This window comes from Protobothrops mucrosquamatus, unplaced genomic scaffold, assembly GCF_001527695.2.
Source record: "Protobothrops mucrosquamatus isolate PMUCROS unplaced genomic scaffold, P.Mucros_1.0 scaffold4808, whole genome shotgun sequence".
In the NCBI taxonomy this organism is placed as follows: Eukaryota; Metazoa; Chordata; class Lepidosauria; order Squamata; family Viperidae; genus Protobothrops; species Protobothrops mucrosquamatus.
The window spans coordinates 8,854-28,287 of record NW_015390698.1 but is presented as its reverse complement, the minus strand read 5'-3'; the positions used below and the strand labels follow the sequence as shown (position 1 = coordinate 28,287).

At 42.8% G+C, this 19,434-nt stretch overlaps 1 protein-coding gene across 3 annotated transcripts in view; it reads right to left on the bottom strand.

Annotated features, from left to right (window-relative positions):
- TTLL12 (tubulin tyrosine ligase like 12) overlaps nucleotides 1-16,347 on the bottom strand; it is a 26,978-nt gene extending 10,631 nt beyond the window's left edge. For all 3 annotated transcript variants that reach the window (XM_015828706.1, XM_015828707.1, XM_015828708.1), the window contains exons 1-8: nucleotides 16,192-16,347; nucleotides 10,356-10,528; nucleotides 8,224-8,422; nucleotides 6,587-6,746; nucleotides 4,861-4,994; nucleotides 2,530-2,606; nucleotides 904-1,020; nucleotides 604-798 (exon numbers count right to left, since the gene is read on the bottom strand). In XM_015828706.1, the coding sequence (XP_015684192.1) occupies nucleotides 604-798; nucleotides 904-1,020; nucleotides 2,530-2,606; nucleotides 4,861-4,994; nucleotides 6,587-6,746; nucleotides 8,224-8,422; nucleotides 10,356-10,528; nucleotides 16,192-16,311 (1,175 nt within the window). In that variant the 5' untranslated portion in view covers nucleotides 16,312-16,347. The remainder of the gene's footprint in view (nucleotides 1-603; nucleotides 799-903; nucleotides 1,021-2,529; nucleotides 2,607-4,860; nucleotides 4,995-6,586; nucleotides 6,747-8,223; nucleotides 8,423-10,355; nucleotides 10,529-16,191) is intronic.
- Nucleotides 16,348-19,434: the final 3,087 nt, after the last annotated feature.

The window sequence follows — 19,434 nt, the reverse complement described above, 5'->3', positions numbered from 1 at the left end:
TTGGAATCTACCAACATCATCAGGGCACAAATAACTCAATGGGAGAAAATACTTTTATACACCAGCCAATGCCTGCGCGCGACTCCTGGATCTGGTAATTGGTCCCAGCCGATCAAACGTTGTATCCATCCTGTTCTGTTCGGCTTCTCCTTACTTCTTCTGCTTACTTTCTCATGGGTGTCAATCCTGCCATTACTATCTAACCCTGCAATGGGGGAAGGCGGAGGCATCCTGCCATCACTTACATCGTTCAGCTCTACTGTCAACCCAGCTCCTCAGGATCTATTTATTAACACAGTTACAAGTGTGCTCTATCTTCCCCTTTTTAATGGTTCTCAAATCGTAGCTGTGGTTGGGTTGTTACATTATACATATATACGTATATGTGTGTATGTATGTAAAATATATCAATATCTAATTTTCTGTCCCTGTCTTCATGTTATAAAACTGGAGAACTTCAGAGCTTCCACACAGAAGGAGGCTTTAAATGAGTATTCCTGGAGGTGTCATAAGGACTTCTTTTATCTCTCTCCATCCGGCATCTACAAACTAAGAATGGACGCTAATATGAGGGAAGATGAAAACGCATTAGCTGCCCTATACCTGTTCTCACGTTGCTGAAAGAAACTGATGAACTGTGGCAATTCGGTACAAAGATTGAAAGTGTGAGGTAGCCATTTTGGGCCCTCTGAATTTCCAACTCTTCTCGAAACTGAGGCCAGGCAGTCCTTCACAGTCAAGAGATTTTCACACGGAAACTGATTCACCATCACATGAGGTTTTTCTTCACTTAGTTTTCTGAAAGAGCAGGAAGGCATTTAGCACAGGGGACCCCCTTAGTCAAATATACAGGTACTGAATAGGTAAAAATAATTGTTACTTGCAGGGAAATAGCTGTGTAACCTGTAATCTTTGAAGTGGGAGAAGACGTAGAGAACATCGGCTTCTTGTTCCAAGTCCGTAAACTCAAAGCGGGGGTGACTCAGGTTCTGACGCACCTGCTGGAGATCGGTGTAAACTCTAACAGAAAGATCGGGGAAATGAACAGAGATTATGCGATTCAGACGTTGTAACACACCTGACATTCCTGAGAAATATTTCTATTCTACTGTGGAGAATAATTTGTATACGTCAACCCTTCTGAGTTGCTGTTTGGGCCATGTAATATTAGCAGTTGGGCAAATATATGTGAGGGGGGGAAATCAATAATTTATTTCGGGCTATTTTAAGTTAATATCAACACTTCACAATGGGCTTGAAGACTGATTGGAAGACAGCACAAATCACCAAAGATTCATGCAACAGTATCACCTCTCATGCTTGCTTGTTTACTTTTCACATTTTTGAACTACTCATCTCCCTCAAACAAGGATTCCGGGAAATATGTAATAAAATGTTAAAATATAAAACAGTATATATAAAAGTTAACAATTGTAAGGAGGCGAGGGTGAATTAAACTATTAAAATGAGTTAAAGGACAAAGGAAGAGCTTTCAGGACTAACCAGCTCCATGGCTGCATGCTTCTCTAGGTTCCCCATGCAGAGCCATGTTTTGACTCCTTTTCAGAAGGCCAAAAGAGTAGAGCCTGTCTCACTTCCTGGGAAAAAAATATTCTACATGGCGGGGGCAATGGCAGAGAAAGATCTCTTCCTGGACCCCGCCAGAGTTCTTTAGACTTTAACTGACAGAGTCTGCAATATACCTTCCCTGTTTGATAAGGTGGGATGGGCTAAAGCAGGGGTAGGCAACCTTGGCTCTTTTATGACTCATGGACTTCAACTCCCAGTTGAAGTCCCATGCTGGCTTAGGAATTCTGAAGTCCATGAGTCATCAAAGAGCCAAGGTTGCCTACCCCTGCTTTAGGGGGACACTATGAAGCATGAAGAGAGAAATGCTGGCTCAGGAATTCTGGGAGTTGAAGTCCACGAGTCATAAAAGAGCCAAGGTTGCCTACCCCTGGGCTAATGCAATGGGATGAAGATGGTTCTATAGGTAGCCTGACCCCGTACCACATAGGGCTCCATAGGTGACAACCAACACCTTGAATGGGACCCAGAAGGAAATTGGCACCCAGTGCAGGTTGCAGAGCAGAGATGTTACCTGCGTCATTCTTTGGGTGTCTAAAATTGCACATGCAGTCACATTTTGCAAGAGCTGAAACTTTCAAATACTTTTCAAGGGCAGCCCCATGTACAGCTTGTTGCAACAGTCCAAACAGGAGCTAACCAAAGCATGAGTGACTAAAGTAGAGAAACTTCCTATCCAGGAAAAGGCGTAACTGGCACACAACACAAAGCTGCACAAAGGCCCTAGCTGCCACCTGTTTTTCAAGCAGGAACTGTGAGACCAGGAGAACGCCCAGGTTACGCACCTGGTCCGTCTGAGTTAGTGCAACCCCATCCAAGACAAAAGATGATAAATTCCTGGTTACAGAGGGGTTTTCGTTCTTTGAAAAGCTGATTTAAAAAAAAAAAACCACAGCAGTTTAGATGCTTATCTAGAAGGCAAAAACATTTGGAAATACGTACTTGAAGATTTTATTCTTCTCATAAATGGGAAGCTTTATTGAAGTAGGCAGTTTTTCTTTGTTTTCAGTTAATATAGCCTAAAATGCACACACAAAGAACCCCATCAGTTTTAATGTCATGTTATCCTTTGCAAGCAAACACTTCTGAACTTCAGCATGAACCATCTGTTCACTTTGTAGCCTATTGGGCAAAAAAGTGATGTGGGCAGAAAAGCAGCTGGCTACAATGAAGCTACCCAACAAATAACCCAGGCTTTGATTCAAAAAATATCATCCATGTCTGCACTACCTTTACCATGCTTGTTAAGAAGAATTTTCAATCCCATATCATCCAGAATTGCACAGGACCTATGCCCAGGGAAGTAGGTCTATCTCCTCATCTAGATCATTTATGAAGATGTTGAAGACTATAGGACCCAATACAGGTAGCCCTCAACTTACGACCACAATTGAGCCCAAAATGTATGCTGCTGTTAAAGTGAGTTTTGTCCCATTTTACTACATTTCTTGCTACAGTTGTTAATTGAATCATTACAGCTGTTAAGTTTTGAACTCTGAGATACCCTACTGCATTCTTCCGTCCATGTAGACGTAGTTCCATTAAGGACTATATGCTGAGTGTGGTTAGTCAGCCAACTGTGAATCCATCTAGTGGTGGTACCGTCTATCCCAGGGGTCCTCAACCTTGGCAACTTTAAGACTTGTGGACTTCAACTCCCAGAATTCCTCAGCCAGCAAAGCTGGCTGAGGAATTCTGGGAGTTGAAGTCCACAAGTCTTAAAGTTGCCAAAGTTGAGGACCCCTGGTCTATCCCACATAGTTCTATTTTATCAAGAAGCAGGCAGTGGTTTATTATATCACAAGTCTAAGTACAGTATGTTCACAATATTTTCCTAATGCATAAATTTAGTCATTTTATCAAAGAAAGAAATAAGGTTTGTTTGGCATATGTTTTTAACAAACCCTTGCCGTCTTCTAGTAATCGCCTTGTTCATTTCTAGGTCTTCACAACAGATTAGTAACTGTATCACTGTCTCTGGGAAAGGATTCATTCTATACATTTATAATTATTGCACTCCTGTAGAGAGTTTACTTTGATCTCCTTGGCCTTCCTTGCCCCAGCTTGATTGCTGTTGCTATGAGGAGAAAATTCACCAAATTTCTCCTGGGGGCTGCAAGGGAGAGTTACAACCTCAAGGACTCCCTGACTCTCCCTCATTTCTTTTTCTTTCTTTCTTTCTTTCTTTCTTTCTTTCTTTCTTTCTTTCTTTCTCTCTTTCTCTCTTTCTCTCTCTCTCTCTCTCTCTCTTTCTTTCTTTCTTTCCTCCCTTCCTCGTATCTCTACTGCTCCTACATTGACAGGTTCTCTCTGTTCTTCATTGTCCAAAGGACATTTCATAATTTCCTCAGAACAATGTTGTTTGATTTGGGAGTTACAGTAATCAAACGAGCTCTAGTAAGCCAGCTCCTTAAAGAAGTTGCATCTTTCCCTTCTAGATTTTTGTGGAAGTCTGAAAAAAGACATGGTTCCTTTGAAGCAATGCTGGTATCAAATTTACAATTCCTTCCTGAATCATTTTTTAAATCATCCACAATCCTATTTAATATGTGTATGAATATGTATGTTTGTGTATGTGCACGCACACACACACACAATATTATTGTGCCTTCAAGTCACTGTTGATTCATGACGGCTGCCTGGGCTAGTTTCTGTAGTTTTCTTTCACTAGATTTTCAGAAATAGTTTGCTACTACTTCCTTTCTTTGTTAATTAAAAAAACAGAACGTGTGAAACCACACAAAAAAAAAGTCTGTATCTTAACCTCCAGATCAGTGGTTCTCAACCTTTTTAATGCTGCGACCCCAACCGGTCGTAAGTCGAGGACTAAACCGGTCGTAAGTCGAGGACTAAACCGGTCGTAAGTCGAGGACTAAACCGGTCGTAAGTCGAGGACTACCCAACCGGTCGTAAGTCGAGGACTTTCCCTGCCCGGGAGCCCCGCGCATGCGTGGTTCCGCCCCCTGCGCCGGCCGAGGCGTAGCTGGCAAGCGGCAGAGACGGAGCAGGCCGACCACCAGCTGGCCCAGCCCAAGGGAAGTAAGGCACCCGCCGGAAAAGGGGGAAAAAATGGCGGACAAAAAAAATGGCAGACAGCCTTGCTTGGCGACCCCCATGAAATGGTCTATCGACCCCAAATGGGGTCCCGACCCACAGGTTGAGAACCACTGCTCCAGATGAAAAGTCACCAAGAGCTTCCTAGAATGAAGCTATGGTAGGTCTATAGCTAAATTAGATGGATTTTTAACTATTTTTTTAAAAAAAAAATTGTACCTGGTAGTGATCATCTGAGGGTTCAGTGATGAAACAGCTGACATTGAGCAGCTCACTGGATCTCCATGGCAGCAGCCGACATTTTCTAATTAAACAATCAGTTTCCCCATAGGCGTAATCCCGGGTTACTTCTTCTGCAAAGAAAAGAATTGAAAGAATTCAAAACTCTGCAGTGAATGATAGAAATAGACAAAAGAGCAGGCTTCTGGGATTCTCCCCCCAAATCTGGCTGATGCATTAGGCATCTATTTGAGGTGTATGAATGTAAAAATTTGTTATGAGTACCGGAACTGAACTGAACTCATAATCCTTTGTTACCAAAATGCATTCCTGGTGGTGCATTCTGCATTTCAACAATACAATTGTTGGGATTCAAGTGAAGGAGAAGTTGATATGTTGCTATTGCCCCTTTTGAACGACGACTTAAAATCACTCTAGATCTACCAGCCAAGTAAAATCTTATCACCTGTATCTTGGTTTAGTGGGGGATATTCTTTTCCACGCAGTTAAGAGAAAAGAGTTGGAATTAAATGTTGCAGCTACTAGGATAAGCAACTGGCGGTTCCCCACTTTGGGGAGGTATGGGAAACAGAAACATTGCTTTTTTGTAGCCTCACCAGCCCTCTGGAATGGCCTCCTACTACAGGTTGGCTTAGCTTGACTTTAGCTACCTTCTGGAAGCAGATGAATGTGAGCTGTTCTAGAGCAGGGCTTTTCAACCTTTTCACCCATTGTACCACTTTTAGGATATGGCAACATACGAGTACCACCAGTACCACCAGTCGCCTAGCAAAGTGTCAAAAACTTGACGATAAAGTGCAGGTAGTCCTCGACTTACAAAAGTTCGCTTAGTGGCTGTTTGAAGTTACAATGGCACTGAAAAAAGTGGCCCCCAAGCCACAGCCGAGCAAGACACCTGCCTGCCTGCCCGGCCGCGCTCTTCCTGCTGTCCGAGATTTTCATTGTTGTGAGCATTTCTGTTGAGGATTGGCAGCGGGGATGGGGTGGGGGGATGTTTGGTTTTTATTCTCCCCGTCTGCTGGGTGGTTGCAGCAGGTTTTGGTCACTTCACATGTCCCTGTACACTGTGACCATCATAAATATGAATCAGTTGCCAAGCGTCTGAATGTAAATCACAAGACCCTGGAGATGCTGCAACATTCCAGCTGATCGGCGCTTCTTTTGGGCTCAGCGGAAGCGCCAGGATCAGTGCCGAGCTCCAGCTGGAGCCTGGCGCTGATCCTGGTGCTTCCGCTGAGCCTTGACAGCCCTGCAGCTCCAGCCATCTCTCGCTCAGGCTTGTGCGGTGCTGCCACCGGTACAGCTCATTCCCCTCCCCCGCTACCACTTTTCTAGGATGGTCGCGTACCACCTGCCAGGTGCCAATGTACCACAGGTGGTACCCGTACCACTGGTTGAAAAGCCCTGTCCTAGAGTATGTTTTGGATTTGATGCCAGGGTTTTGTGGGGTTGTTTTTTTTGAGTTTTGTATGTTTTTAAGAACAGTATGTGGTGCTGGATTGGTATTATAAACACTTACATACAGATACAATTTCCATTTTCCTTCCCACACAGATTTCAATGACAAAAGCAGTGCTTTGAAGGAAGGCCATAAAGTGCACTCCCTGTCCAGTTTTCAAAGAATCAATGTTGAATTTACAAGCAGTTGATATGATTGAACATTTATCCTACTCCAAAAGCAGAATGGGAACACAGACATACTTACCACCATTCTCAAGGTCTCTTAAGGGCCAGAGAATAGTATAAGCAATTTGTTGTGGTATGTAAAACAAAGGTGCTGTTGCAAAAGTGGGCTCATCTGAATGCTGGATACGGGATCCAAATTCATCCATAATGTACCAAACTGGGATTTTCTCCTCAGCTGTCTGTATATATATATATATAGATAAAAAGCAAAAATGCATCAATAAGAAGCTATCTTAATATACCATGGCAAAACAATGTACTTCTATTACATTGAATTTTTTTACATGTTTCCCTTCTTATTCACCTCAACAATTTTTAAAATTGCAGTCAAGTCTCAAGATAAATGTGATTTCTGATGAATTCATGAACATGTACTTTTCTTGGCAAGAATATTAAAAAACCTGCCTTTTTTAAAGGATGTTTTGGCTTTCCAATATAGCTTTGATAGCCCTTGAAGGTTTCCCATTCATACTAGACCTTGTTTAGTTTTCAAGTTCAGACAGGTTGTCCAAGTCTACTTGCTGAGATTACTCTTTGTATCCTTGTAAATAGAAATTCCAGCTGAATAAATGAAGGAACTGTGTTGCTAAAGTTCTTTCCTACATGGATGGTTGATTTCAGAAGGGAATTCTATGTGACCCTTTGGCATTTAGTGCTATGAAATTCCAGTTTTCTAAATTACTTTTCATTTTATTTAACATTACACAAATATATCCAGTGAAGATCACAGATAATTAGAATCATAGGGCTGGAAGGGACCTTCTAGTCCAATCCCCTGCCAAAGGCAGGAGTCCTTACACTATCCTAAACAAATAAATGTCAAGTCTTTTCTTGATTGCCTCCAGCAAAGCAAGCTGTCCCATTGGTTAACTGCTCTCACTGTCAAGAAATTTCTCCTAAATTCCAAGTAGGATCTCAAATGAGTTTCCACCCATTGCTTCTTGTCCTACAAACAGATGCTTGGGAAAATAAGTCAACTGTTATCTCTGGGATTGCCTCTCAAATACAGGAAAAGAGCTATCATGTCATCCCTAATTCTTCTCTTCCTTGTGCTAGATATACCTACTTCTCTTAATCGTTCATCTTACGGTTTAGACTCCAGACCCCTTATCATCTTTGTTGCTCTTCTCTCCACACTTTTTAAGATCTCAGCATCTTTTTTGTATCGTGGTGACGGAATAAAACACAGTATTCCAAGTGTAGCCTCACCTGTACTATCACTTCTTGTGGTCTTGATGCTATCCTACTACTGATGCATTCTGGGGTTGCATTGGCTTTTTTGGGGGGCAACTGAAGCACGCTGCTGGCTCATACTTAAGTACAAATAGACACCCAACACACTTTCTCCTATATTTTGAGAAATATTTAATACCTAGCTCTAAATAAAGCTGTAATGTTTTGTTAGGTTTGTATTCTTTATATTGGGTTGGAAAGTTACAATATTCAGTACTGGTTATGCTGTAGAATCCAATTCTACTGTAGGACAGTAGGTTGGGAAAGGCGGACCTAAAATTCTGAAGCTGAAAGTTATATTCTGCAGATACCTCTTCATAAGAGATGAAATATCCCTGTTCAGGACACTTTCATAAGATAGTTGACTTACAACATCAAAGCTAGAGATCTTTAACAACTTCAGTCATTCTCTTATGACCATACCCCACATGACAGCTGATAGGTCTGGTTGTATCTCCACATTTCTTCTAAGACTTGATTGACCACCGCCTCATCGGGAACCTCTCCATGGAAGTCTATCCCCATCAAGTTGGCCATTCTGTGAAGCAGGCCAGGAACCTCCATAAGCTGTTGGCGGGCATGTTCCACACGGTACGTCCAGGCATGATCAATAAGAAAAACGCTTGGAAGACAAAGATAAAGACATGTTAAGCATAAAGCTCATAGAACATAAACTTCTGCTGGGATGTAAATCCAAAAGCAAAGCAAAAGATTAGGAAGTTTATTTTCATTTCTTTTCCACTTCAGAGTACAGGTAGTCCTTGATTTATGACCACAATTTCTGTCGCTAAGCGAGACAGTCGTTAAGTGAGTTTGGCCCCATTTTACGATCTTTCTTGCCACAGTTGTTACGCGAATCACTGCAGTTGTTGAACTAGTAAGATGACTGTTAAGAGAAACCGGCTTCCCCATTGACTTTGCTTGTCAGAAGGTCACAAAAGGTGATCACATGAACCCAGGACCCTGCAACCGTCATAGGAATCAGGTGCCAAGTATCTGAACTTTGATCACGTGACCATGGGGATGTTGCAATGGTTGTAAGTGTGAAAAACAGTCATAAGTCATTGTTTTCAGTGCTGTTGTTAACTTTGGCCACTCCATGAACTGTTGTAAGCCGAGGACTACCTGTATCCCCAAATTCCTTAGATATAATTTTATTAAAGTTATCATAATATACTGTAAAATACAAATGTAACAAAAATAATAGGGAAATGAGGGAGGGAAAAGACGGGGGGGGAAAACTGTGGGGTAAGAGAAAAAAGAAGAAGAAAAGCACTAACTTGCAACTTTCTTCAGTGCAGTAGAATAAAAATACAGCCTCAACTTTTTACTTTTCACATATTTAATATATACTAGCCATTTTTATAATAACAAACATATCTAATCTGTAAATCCCCAAATCAGAATTTCAATTTATTCCTATTTTGGAGTATAAAAGCAGTTTCCAGCAGAAGCAGTTTCAAGAAGAAAAATACTTCTTATATTTGACTCACTGCAAGGATATGGTCCTTTCTATCCGTTTCCATTGGAAAATTTACCATAGCTGATGTAAACTTTCCAAACTCTCCGTTTCTCTGTCCTCCTTATCTTTTTCATTGTAGATATTATAAATTATGATCTGTTGCTTCCATTCATTTGGCTTTCAACCACCACTAGTCAAAAGAACTCCCACCACACAAAACTCAGCCCTTGAGATGCTACCTTCTTTCAAATTCCTTCTCTGAAAACTTTGATATAACAACTATTTTGTTACTAAACCTATGTACCATAACTGAAATAACCCTGTTCCTGCTGACCCGCTTCCTTTTTTCTTTCATTATGGACAATCCCTCTTAGGTTGCCTTTTTATATATTGATTTAAATATTTAAAATAATTACTAATTCGCCTACAATTCAGAGCATCTTGTTGCAAGTTACAATAAAAAAAAATCAAATAAAGCCAAGTAAATAAATTACAAAAATGCAGTAAAAATAAATACACTAGAACCAATCTGAACTCTCCAAGAAAAGAGTATAGGGATCATTAGGTACAATGACAGAGAAGATCCTCTCCCACATGACACATCCTGGATCTCCCAACAACTGTGGAAAGTGAGGCACCTGCCTAATCCCCCAATCCTAACACAGTGGGAGAAAAGATCTCTTAACCAATAACTGGCATTAAACCATTAAAAGCCTTGAGCATCAGTGTTAAAATACTGACGTTTAACTACTGTACAAGCAAAATATTCTGTTGCAAGATACCATTCAAAAACATATATGCAAAATGATGTGATATCTGAAGGCACTCAGCTTGCACGTGACCTTCCCAGCACTCATGCTGCTAAAAGTTTGCCGCAAAATGGCAAAATGTGTGTGATATTCAAGGGGGGGGGCATATTTTTTTTCATTGTGGTCACAAAGACACACATAATGAGGTGATGTTAAGAATTAGAGCTGGCTTGCCCCTGGCCCTTTCCTTCCCCTATTACGCTGGGAAACTAACTAGATTCACGATCCTGCAAATACTTTGTAAACATCACAAAATTTAAAAGTGTTTTCAAGCAAAAACTCACCTGTCACAATCTGATGCCTGAAGACCATTTTCATTTGTGACTATCACTTTGTAGCAAAGTTCATTGCCAAGATTGGATTTCCTTTTCAGTTCCTCCTCTGTTTCTTCGTTATCTCTTTCTTCATTTGCTTCCTCCACCTGCATTATCCCAAAATACTCACCTGCATCGAAGACCTAGAATCATAACCAAAAATATTGACAATTGAAGAGCAAACAGCACAAATTGATAGAGCACTTGTTAAATATCCTTTTAAGTCAAAGCATGAGAGCAGGTAGGAGCACCAACCAAACACGGCTAATCTCGGAAAAGTTAAGCAATATCTGATCTAGCTAGTACTTCAGGCGGATATCATTAGGAAGTACCAGGGTGCGAAATACAAATGGATATCAAAATATCTTCTTAGAAGAAGACAATGGCAAACCACATCTGCCTTGCTGTTAAGGAGTTTGGTGGCATATATTTTTAAAACAATAACAATAACAGAAACTACTTGTAGTAACCAGACTATGGGAACCACTGCTTGTAGCCAAAGATCACAACCTCCCATCACCCATTTTGAAGCAACTCAATTTTCTTTTTTCTTTTTTTTAAATAAATTTTTTATTGATTTTTATATTTAAACAACAAATAGCAATATGATGCATTTAAATATACAAACAAAAAATAATCCAAGTCAATACCTTGTCGGAAACGCTCGGCAGTCCCCGCCTTGCCTCCACGCTCATCCACTTTCCTATCCTTCCTCCCTCTAACCCACAACCTCTCCTCCTTCCTCCTTTCCACCTAGCTACGTCCCGTCCCCTTTCTGTCCACCTCATCGAGTGCAATTTGGGATACCAGCTGAGCATCTCCTCTTATCAATACAATTATTGTTTACCTATAACATGTTAATACATCAATTTTTATGATTCCCCTAATCCCCTTCCCCCCATGGACTTCCCGGAACCAAATACAGGATTAAAACACATCCCATTCCATATCTAGATTACAATTTAACTAAACAAACATAATACAATCAATATATACCTACTTTAACTCTAATAAAGCAATAAGTAAAAACAATATATCTACTCAAAAACTATATGATATTTATTCACTCCATACTTTCTCTAAATATAATCTATCCACCTTCAACATTTAAGCTCAAAACATTTTTTTAAAAATCTAAATATCTATCAAACATCTTATATAAATTTTTTTTGAAAGTATTGACTTGAGAGTGAAGAAAGTGAAGGGAAAATTTAAGTGCAAAATGTAAGAAAATTTTTTTTTTTTAAAAAAGAAGCAACTCAATTTTCATAGCAAGGTTAATCAAGAACATAATACACGCCGAAACACAAATATAGTAAGTCAGAGATGGGTACCATCACTCTTTTTGGCATCTGATCTCAACATCCACTTCTGAGCACAGTCAGCAAACAGGAGCAAACAACCAGACAGGAAGTGAGGAAGAGGGAGCAGAAGAAGAGAAGATGGGAGAAGGAAAAACCAGGAGGACCAGTAGCGGCTGCTATGAGCATACACAACCAGTGAATGAGCGGGTGAGTGAGCAGGCAAAACTTGGCAGCAGCAGGCGAGTGCAGAGAAGCGGTGGGCGCAACTGGCAACAAGCAGCAGGGCAGTATTTTATTTTTCTGGAAACGATATCATCGGACAAAAAGGAGTTGCATTCTGCATAAGCAAACAAGTAGCTAAATGTGTTGAGCAGGGGTCTTCAAACTTGGCTCTTTTATGACTTGTGGACTTCAACTCCCAGAATTCCTCAGCCAGCATACCTGGCTGAGGAATTCTGGGAATTGAAGTCCACAAGTATAAAAGGGCCAGGTTTGAAGACCCCTGGTGTTGAGAATCACAGAGTATACAGCCACTGCATAATATCTATCCAAATTCAAAGCAACTCATTCAACATCATCATACTACAAATCTACGCCCCCAACTTTAGACTCAAATGATTATGAAATTGAACTTTTTTTACAGCGAGCTTCAATGTGCTCTCAAGCAAATATCAAAACAGGATCTTTTGTAAAGTGTGGGCGATTTCAGTGCAAAAGTGGGCCAAGGAGACATTGCAAGAATAGTAGGCAAGTTTGGACTTGGTGGATGGAATGAAGCTAGTAGTCGTCTATGCAAGTTTGCCAGGAAAATCATCTCAGCATAATGAACACGTGGCTTATGCAACACAAACAACTTTTATGCACATGGACAGCACCAAACGGACAGCACTGAAATTAGATAGACTTCATTTTATGCCAACAATGCTGAAAAGGTTCAGTTGCATCTGTTAAGACACCTCGTGGGGCTGATTGTAGCTCTCAGACCATCATTTATTAGTGGCTAAACTTAAGCTTAAACTGTGCAAGGTGAAAAAAGATAATATTCCGCCCAAAATTCAATGTGAACAACATCTAACCTATGGTGTGCCATAGAAATTAAGAATAGGTCTGAACTACTGAATTTAGAAGGGAAAGACCCAAATGAACAGTGGCGAAAGATCCAAGGTAACTTCATGGAAATTGCTGGAAAGTATGTGTCATGCCTAAAACCAAACAGAACAAACAAGTGGCTCTCTGATGACACCATCAAAATAGCTGATCAGCAAAAGGCAGCCATAGGTAATAAGGATAAAGTTAAAAAACTGAATGCAATTTTCCAACGTGAAGCCAGGAAAGGCAAAAATAGGCAGTGGAAGGAGCAGTGTCAACATCTGGAAGAAGCTAATAGGAAGGGACATACTAAGGTCATGTTTGCCGTAGTGACGATGAGATCCAGCTTTTCAGCTCGGGAAGGAAATGTTAAAGACCACAAGAGGAATGCATTAAGTGATCAGCAGATCAAGAACAGGTGGAAAGAATATTGTATACAAAAGGACTCTATAGTAGTTTGACTTACCATCAAGATGGTAAAGATGACAGCCCAATTAACCAAGAACCAAATATCTTGAAAGAAGGAATAGAATGGGCCATGAAGAAATTGCTGAACTGGAAAACCACGGGTATTAGTGGAATATATATGGAATTACTAAGCCCTGTGCCAGTTAACATCATCACTGCTCTATGTCAAGATGTATGCACTACATGCCAATGGCCTCAGGACTGGAAAAGATCTGTTTTTATCCCATTAGTAAAGAAAGGCAATGACAAAGACTGTTCCAATTATTGCACGATGCACTGATTTCTCTTGCAAGCAAGATTCTGTTAAAAATCATTAAACAGAGGCTATGGAATATCATTGATCAAGAGTTAGCCGATGTACAAACTGGATTTAGAATTAAAAAGGGGCGCGACACTTGAGATCAATTGCCAACATTAGATGGATTATCGATAAGGCTTGTGACTATCAAAAAAATCTTTATGTGTGCTTTATTGATTACAGAAAAGCTTTGGACTGTGAGGAAGACAATAAGCTATGGGCAACTCTGTATGATCCTGGTGTCCCAATTCACCTGATCAGACTCATCCAATCACTGTGCATTGATCAGGAAGCAAAAATGACACAGACTGGGTCAGAATCAGTAAAGAAGTTAGACAGGGATGTATTTGATCAGCTTTTTTGTTCAATCTCTATGCTGAAGTGGTCATGCGGAAATTAGATCTGGAACTGCCTGGTGTTGGAGTGAAGATTGGGGGAAGAACCATAAATAATTTGAGGTATGCAGATGATACTATTGTAGATGATACTATTGGCTAAAAATAAGAAAGACCTGGAAAAAGTGATCTGGAAAATCGAGGACGAAGGTGGAAAAGTAGGATTGAGCCTCAACATCAGGGAAAAAGATAATGACAACAGCTGCAAATGGACATGAGACATTTAAAATCAACAAGGAGGAAATTGAATTAGTTCAAGAATTTATGTTCCTCTGATCCAAAATAGTTCACGACGGCAGTTCTACTTCTGAAATCAAATGTAGGATAACGTTAAGCTGCTCTTCAATGGTTAACATAAATAAAATCTGGAAAAGTAGGGATACTGATTGAAATATAAAAAGCTGGCTAGTTAGAGCAATAGTCTTCCCTATAATGATGTATGAGTATGAGAGTTGGACACTACAAATGGCTGATCGAAGAATTGATGCCTTTGAACTGTGGTGTTGGCATAAATTACTGTGTATGCCATGGACACCACAATAACTAACAGAGAGGTGTTAAATTGTATAAAACCAGACACATCACTAGAAGCTAAAAACATAAGACTGCGTCTGATTTTACTTTGCCCAGGTCACGCGTGCAAATTCATTGGAGAAGGCAATGATGTTAGGAATGGTTAGCGGACAAAACAGGGGCAAGCAAAGAACACACCTTCTTGTATCAAACCCTGATACCAAGTTGAACATAAAAGAATATAAAAAAAAACCTGCTTGACAGGGTAGCCTGGAGCAGGGCTTTTCAACCAGTGGTATGGGTACCACCTGTGGTACATTGGCACCTGGCAGGTGGTACGCGACCATCCTAGAAAAGTGGTAGCGGGGGAGGGAAATAGGCTGAACTGGTGGCAGCACCGCACAAGCCTGAGCGAGAGACGGCTGGAGTTGCAGGGCTGTCAGGGCTCAGCGGAAGCGCCAGGATCAATGCCGCTTTCCAGCTGATCAGTGCTTCTTCGGGGCTGTCAGGGCTCAACAGAAACGCCAGGATCAATGCTGCTTTCCAGCTGATCGGTGCTTCTTTGGGGCTGTCAGGGCTCAGTGGAAGCACCAGGATCAGCGCCAGGCTCCAGCTGGAGCTCGGTGCTGATCCTGGTGCTTCTGCTGAGCCCAGAAGAAGTGCCGATCAGCTGGAATGTTGCAGCATCTCCAGGGTCTTGTGATTTACATTCAGATGCTTGGCAACTGATTCATATTTATGACGGTCCCAGGGTCATGTGAAGTGACCAAAACCTGCTGCAACCACCCAGCAGACGGGGGGGGGGAATAAAACCCCCACACCCACTGCCAATCCTCAACAGAAATGCTCACAACAATGAAAACCTCGGACAGGAGGAAGAGCGCCGCCGGGTGGGCAGGCAGGCGTCTTGCTCGGCTGTGCCTTGGGGGGGGGGGTACTTTTTCAATGCCATTGTAACTTTGAACAGTCACTAAGCGAACTGTTGTAAGTCAAGGACTACCTGTACTTTATCACTTTTTTCCTTTTTTTTGGTCATTAGGTTTTTGACACCTTGCTAAGCGACTGGTGGTACTCGGATGTTGCCATATCCTAAAAGTGGTACAATGGGTGAAAAGGTTGAAAAGCCCTGGCCTGGAGAGCACTTGCCCATAAAGTCAACCAGACACGATTCAACGGTTAAAACAACCACGCATTCTTGTACTAATTCAATTGGTTCAGTACCGAATATATATATATATATATATATATATATATATATAATTATCTCCGAGTCACTATTTTTCCTTGAGCCACCTGTTGCCCAAGAAACTATCCACCCGAGGAGGTAAGCAGCCACAGCCAGTAAGGCAGCATTTCTCATCCATTGCGCCCCAAAGGTTGGAGACTTTTGTAGAGCGCAGGCCAGTGCAAACACCCGGGTTTCTTTTTTCGTGAGAATTGCTAAAACCTCCACGTTACTTAAGTCCCCTGAGAAGAGAAGAAAGAGCGGGGAAGCGGAGCCAAGGTTATTAAGAGGCGAAAGCTTCCCGGGCGCGGCAGCTTTTTTTCCCTGCGCCCTCAACTTCCAAAGCGACGGGAGCGCAAGACCTGGGCGCCGCACTCCTCTCCTCGCCCTCGCCGGATACGCGGACCCAGCGCGCCTTTGGCGTCGCTTTCGTCGGAGGAACTCGGCGGGCCTCCCGAGATTTCAGCGGCCCCTCAGCCCCGCCGCTTCTTCGCCTCCCCGACCGGCAACCCACCTCGTTTTCCAGCTTTCGCCACAGGCTGGGCCAGCAGTCCGGGGGCACCGCGGAGGCGCTGAGCGCGGGCCCGTGCAAAGCCACGAAGGCCAGATACGCGTCATTCTCGCCCGCCGCCATGCAGCCGCTCGCTCGCTCTCCTCGCCTGCCTTCTCCTCCGTCTCTGGCGGCGGCCCAGGTGGACGGGCGGAGCCTTAAAGGGGAAGCCCGGGCTTGCCCGGGAGGCGGTGTGTGATTGCGGATGCGGATGCGTCGCGATCTTCATTTGGAGCAGGGGTTCTCAACCTTGGCCACTTTAAGACTTGTGGACTTCAACTCCCAGAATTCCTCAGCCAGCAAAGCTGGCTGAGGAATTCTGGGAGTTGAAGTCCACAAGTCTTAAAGTGGCCAAGGTTGAGAACCCCTGATTTGGAGCCTCTCCCACAGCTGCCCTTTTCGGGGATCTGCGGCGCTTCCGGACTCCTTGGGGGGCCTCTGTCTCTCCAATGCGCCCCTTTGCAGGCCGAGTCGGCTCCCTTCTGCGGTCCTCGATGCGAAGCCCCCCCTCCCCCGCGCTGGATCTCCGCTTCGCCTTCTGCGGGCCCTGCGGCAGCTTAATAATAATGGTGATAAAGTTGGAAGGGACCTCGGAGGTCATCTAGTCCAACCTCCTGCTCAGGCAGGAAACCTATACCATTTTGGAGAAATGGCTGTCCAGTTTCTTCTTAAAAACTTCCAGTGTTGGCGCATTCACCGCTTCTGGAGGCAGGTTGTTCCACTGGTTAATTCAGCGGTTCTCAACCTATGGGTCGCGACCCCATTTGGGGTTGATCGACCATTTCACGGGGGTCGCCAAGTAAGGCTGTCCGCCATTTTTCTCCCCTTTCCCAGCGGGTGCCTTACCTCCCTTGGGCTGGGCCAGCTGGTGGTCGGTCTGCTCTGTCTCTGCCGCTTGCCAGCTACACCTCGACCGGCGCAGGGGGCAGAACCATGCATGCGTGGTGCTCCCGGGCAGGGAAAGTCCTCGACTTACGACCGGTTGGGTAGTCCTTGACTTACGACCAGTTTAGTCCTTGACTTACGACCGGTTTAGTCCTCGACTTACGACCGGTTTAGTCCTCAACTTACGACCGGTTGGGGGTCGCGGCATTAAAAAGGTTGAGAATCACTGGGTTAATTGTTCTGTCAGGAAGTTTCTCCTTAGTTCTAGGTTGCTTCTCTCCTTGATTAGTTTCCACCCGTTGCTTCTTGTCCTGCCCTCAGGCGCTTTGGAGAATAGCCTGACTCCCTCTTCTTTGTGGCAGCCCCTGGGATATTGGAACACTGCTATCATGTCCCCCCTCGTCCTTCTTTGGTGGCGCTGGATCCCGAATGGGGCTTTGGCCGAATCTCTTCTGAGCAACTGGGAGGAAATTCAGGGACGAAGCTGCTTTAAGGGATTGTGGAGCAAAGCGGGGATGGTCGCAGAGCGGGGTCCAAGAACTCAAGGTGGTGGCCGGGATGGAGCGCTTGAAGTTCCACGTTTTAAGTGTATCGCGCATAAAAACCAGGCGAAGCTGCTGCTATCTTAACTTTGTTGACATCCAAGGGTTGAAATTGAACCCGAAGGGCTTCGGGCCTTAGGTCAGGGTTTAACTTACAAATGTGGGTAGTGGTGTGTTTTGTGATTCGGTGAAGGTTTCAAACTGGAAAATTAGTAATGCAAGTTGCACATTTGCATTTGTTTTTTGCATGTTCGGAGTCTGAATAAATATAGGTGAGCAACCTTAGAAGTCTTGTCTTAATAAAGATATCCTTTTCTGACCTTCTGTGTCAGTCCATTGAAAGAAAGTTCCAAAGGTAGCATCGTGGCCTCCTGCCAGGCTTGGAGTTCAAAACCATTAAGGCCTAGCTCAGCTTATTTAATGGGGAAAAAAGGACTAGGAGTGACATGATAGCAGTCTTCCAACATCTCAGGGGTTGCCACAAAGAAGAGGGAGTCAACCTAGTCTCCAAAGCACCTGAGGGCAGGACAAGAAGCAATGGGTGGAAACTAATCAAGGAGAGAAGCGACCTAGAACTAAGAAGAAATTTACTGACAGAACAATTAATCAGTGGAACAACTTGCCTCCAGAAATTGTGAATGCTCGAACACTGGAAGTTTTTAAGAAGAGATTAGGCAACCATTTGTCTGAAATGGCATAAGGTTTCCTGCCTGAGCAGGGACTAGAAGACCTCCAACCAGCCTGTCTACCTACAGTAAGTGGCTATCAGAGCAAAGAGATCCAAGACTATAAGTGACTGACTGATGCTGTGGAGGACTCTGTCCATTTTCTCAGGACTTGACCTAGATAACCTCATAGGATAGAGCCTCAGCCATCCTCCCTGGACCTGCCCAGTTACCATCAAGGTCCAAATAAATCTGAATAAGGGGTCCTTGGTGCTCTCTGAGCTTGCTTGTTTTCTTGCAGATGTTTCATTACCCAAACTAGGTAACATCATCAGTGCTGCTCAAGAAAACAAGCAAGCTCAGAGAGCACCAAGTACCCCTCATGTCAACCCTGAGCTACAAATATTCTCCTTTATTAAATTTGAGTATTTATCTTCCAGATATCTAGAAAATTCCTCACACATTATCCCTGACCCCCTCTACCCAGTAGAATCTGGGTTTCTTTAAAAGTATCACTGGAGAGCAATCCTTCATATAGGTTGGGACTATGAAGGTCTATTGTTTTGGTGTTCAGAAAGGTGCGTCATAATTCTGGCTCTTAGCTCTCTTAGTTTGGTTTTAGTATAGGTCTTACTATTATTTAACTGCGTGTTATTTTAATCTTTTAACTATTCTTAGTTTGGTTTTAGTATAGTTCTTACTACTATTTAACTGCACGTTATTTTAACCTTTTAACTATTTGTACTTGTTTTATAGTTTGTAGGCTGCCCAGAATCACCTTGTAGAGGAGATGGGCAGAATAAAGATTCAATAAATAAATAAATAAAAATAAAAAAAATAAAAAAAATAATTAGTCGAACCATTACTCTATTACTGCAAATGGAGCCAACAGAATTCATGTTGTGCACCTTGTGCCAGGTTAGTTCTTTGCAGGATGTCTGAACAGAAACTGGGGGCTCTGTGAGACTACTCCAGGGGTCTGCAACCTTGACAACTTTTAAGATTTGTGGACTTCCACAAATCTGAAAGTTGTCAAGGTTGCAGACCCCTGGACTAGGCCGAAGCTGCCATACCTAAGGATGAAGCAGGCACATAAGCAGGGTGGGCAAAAGCCA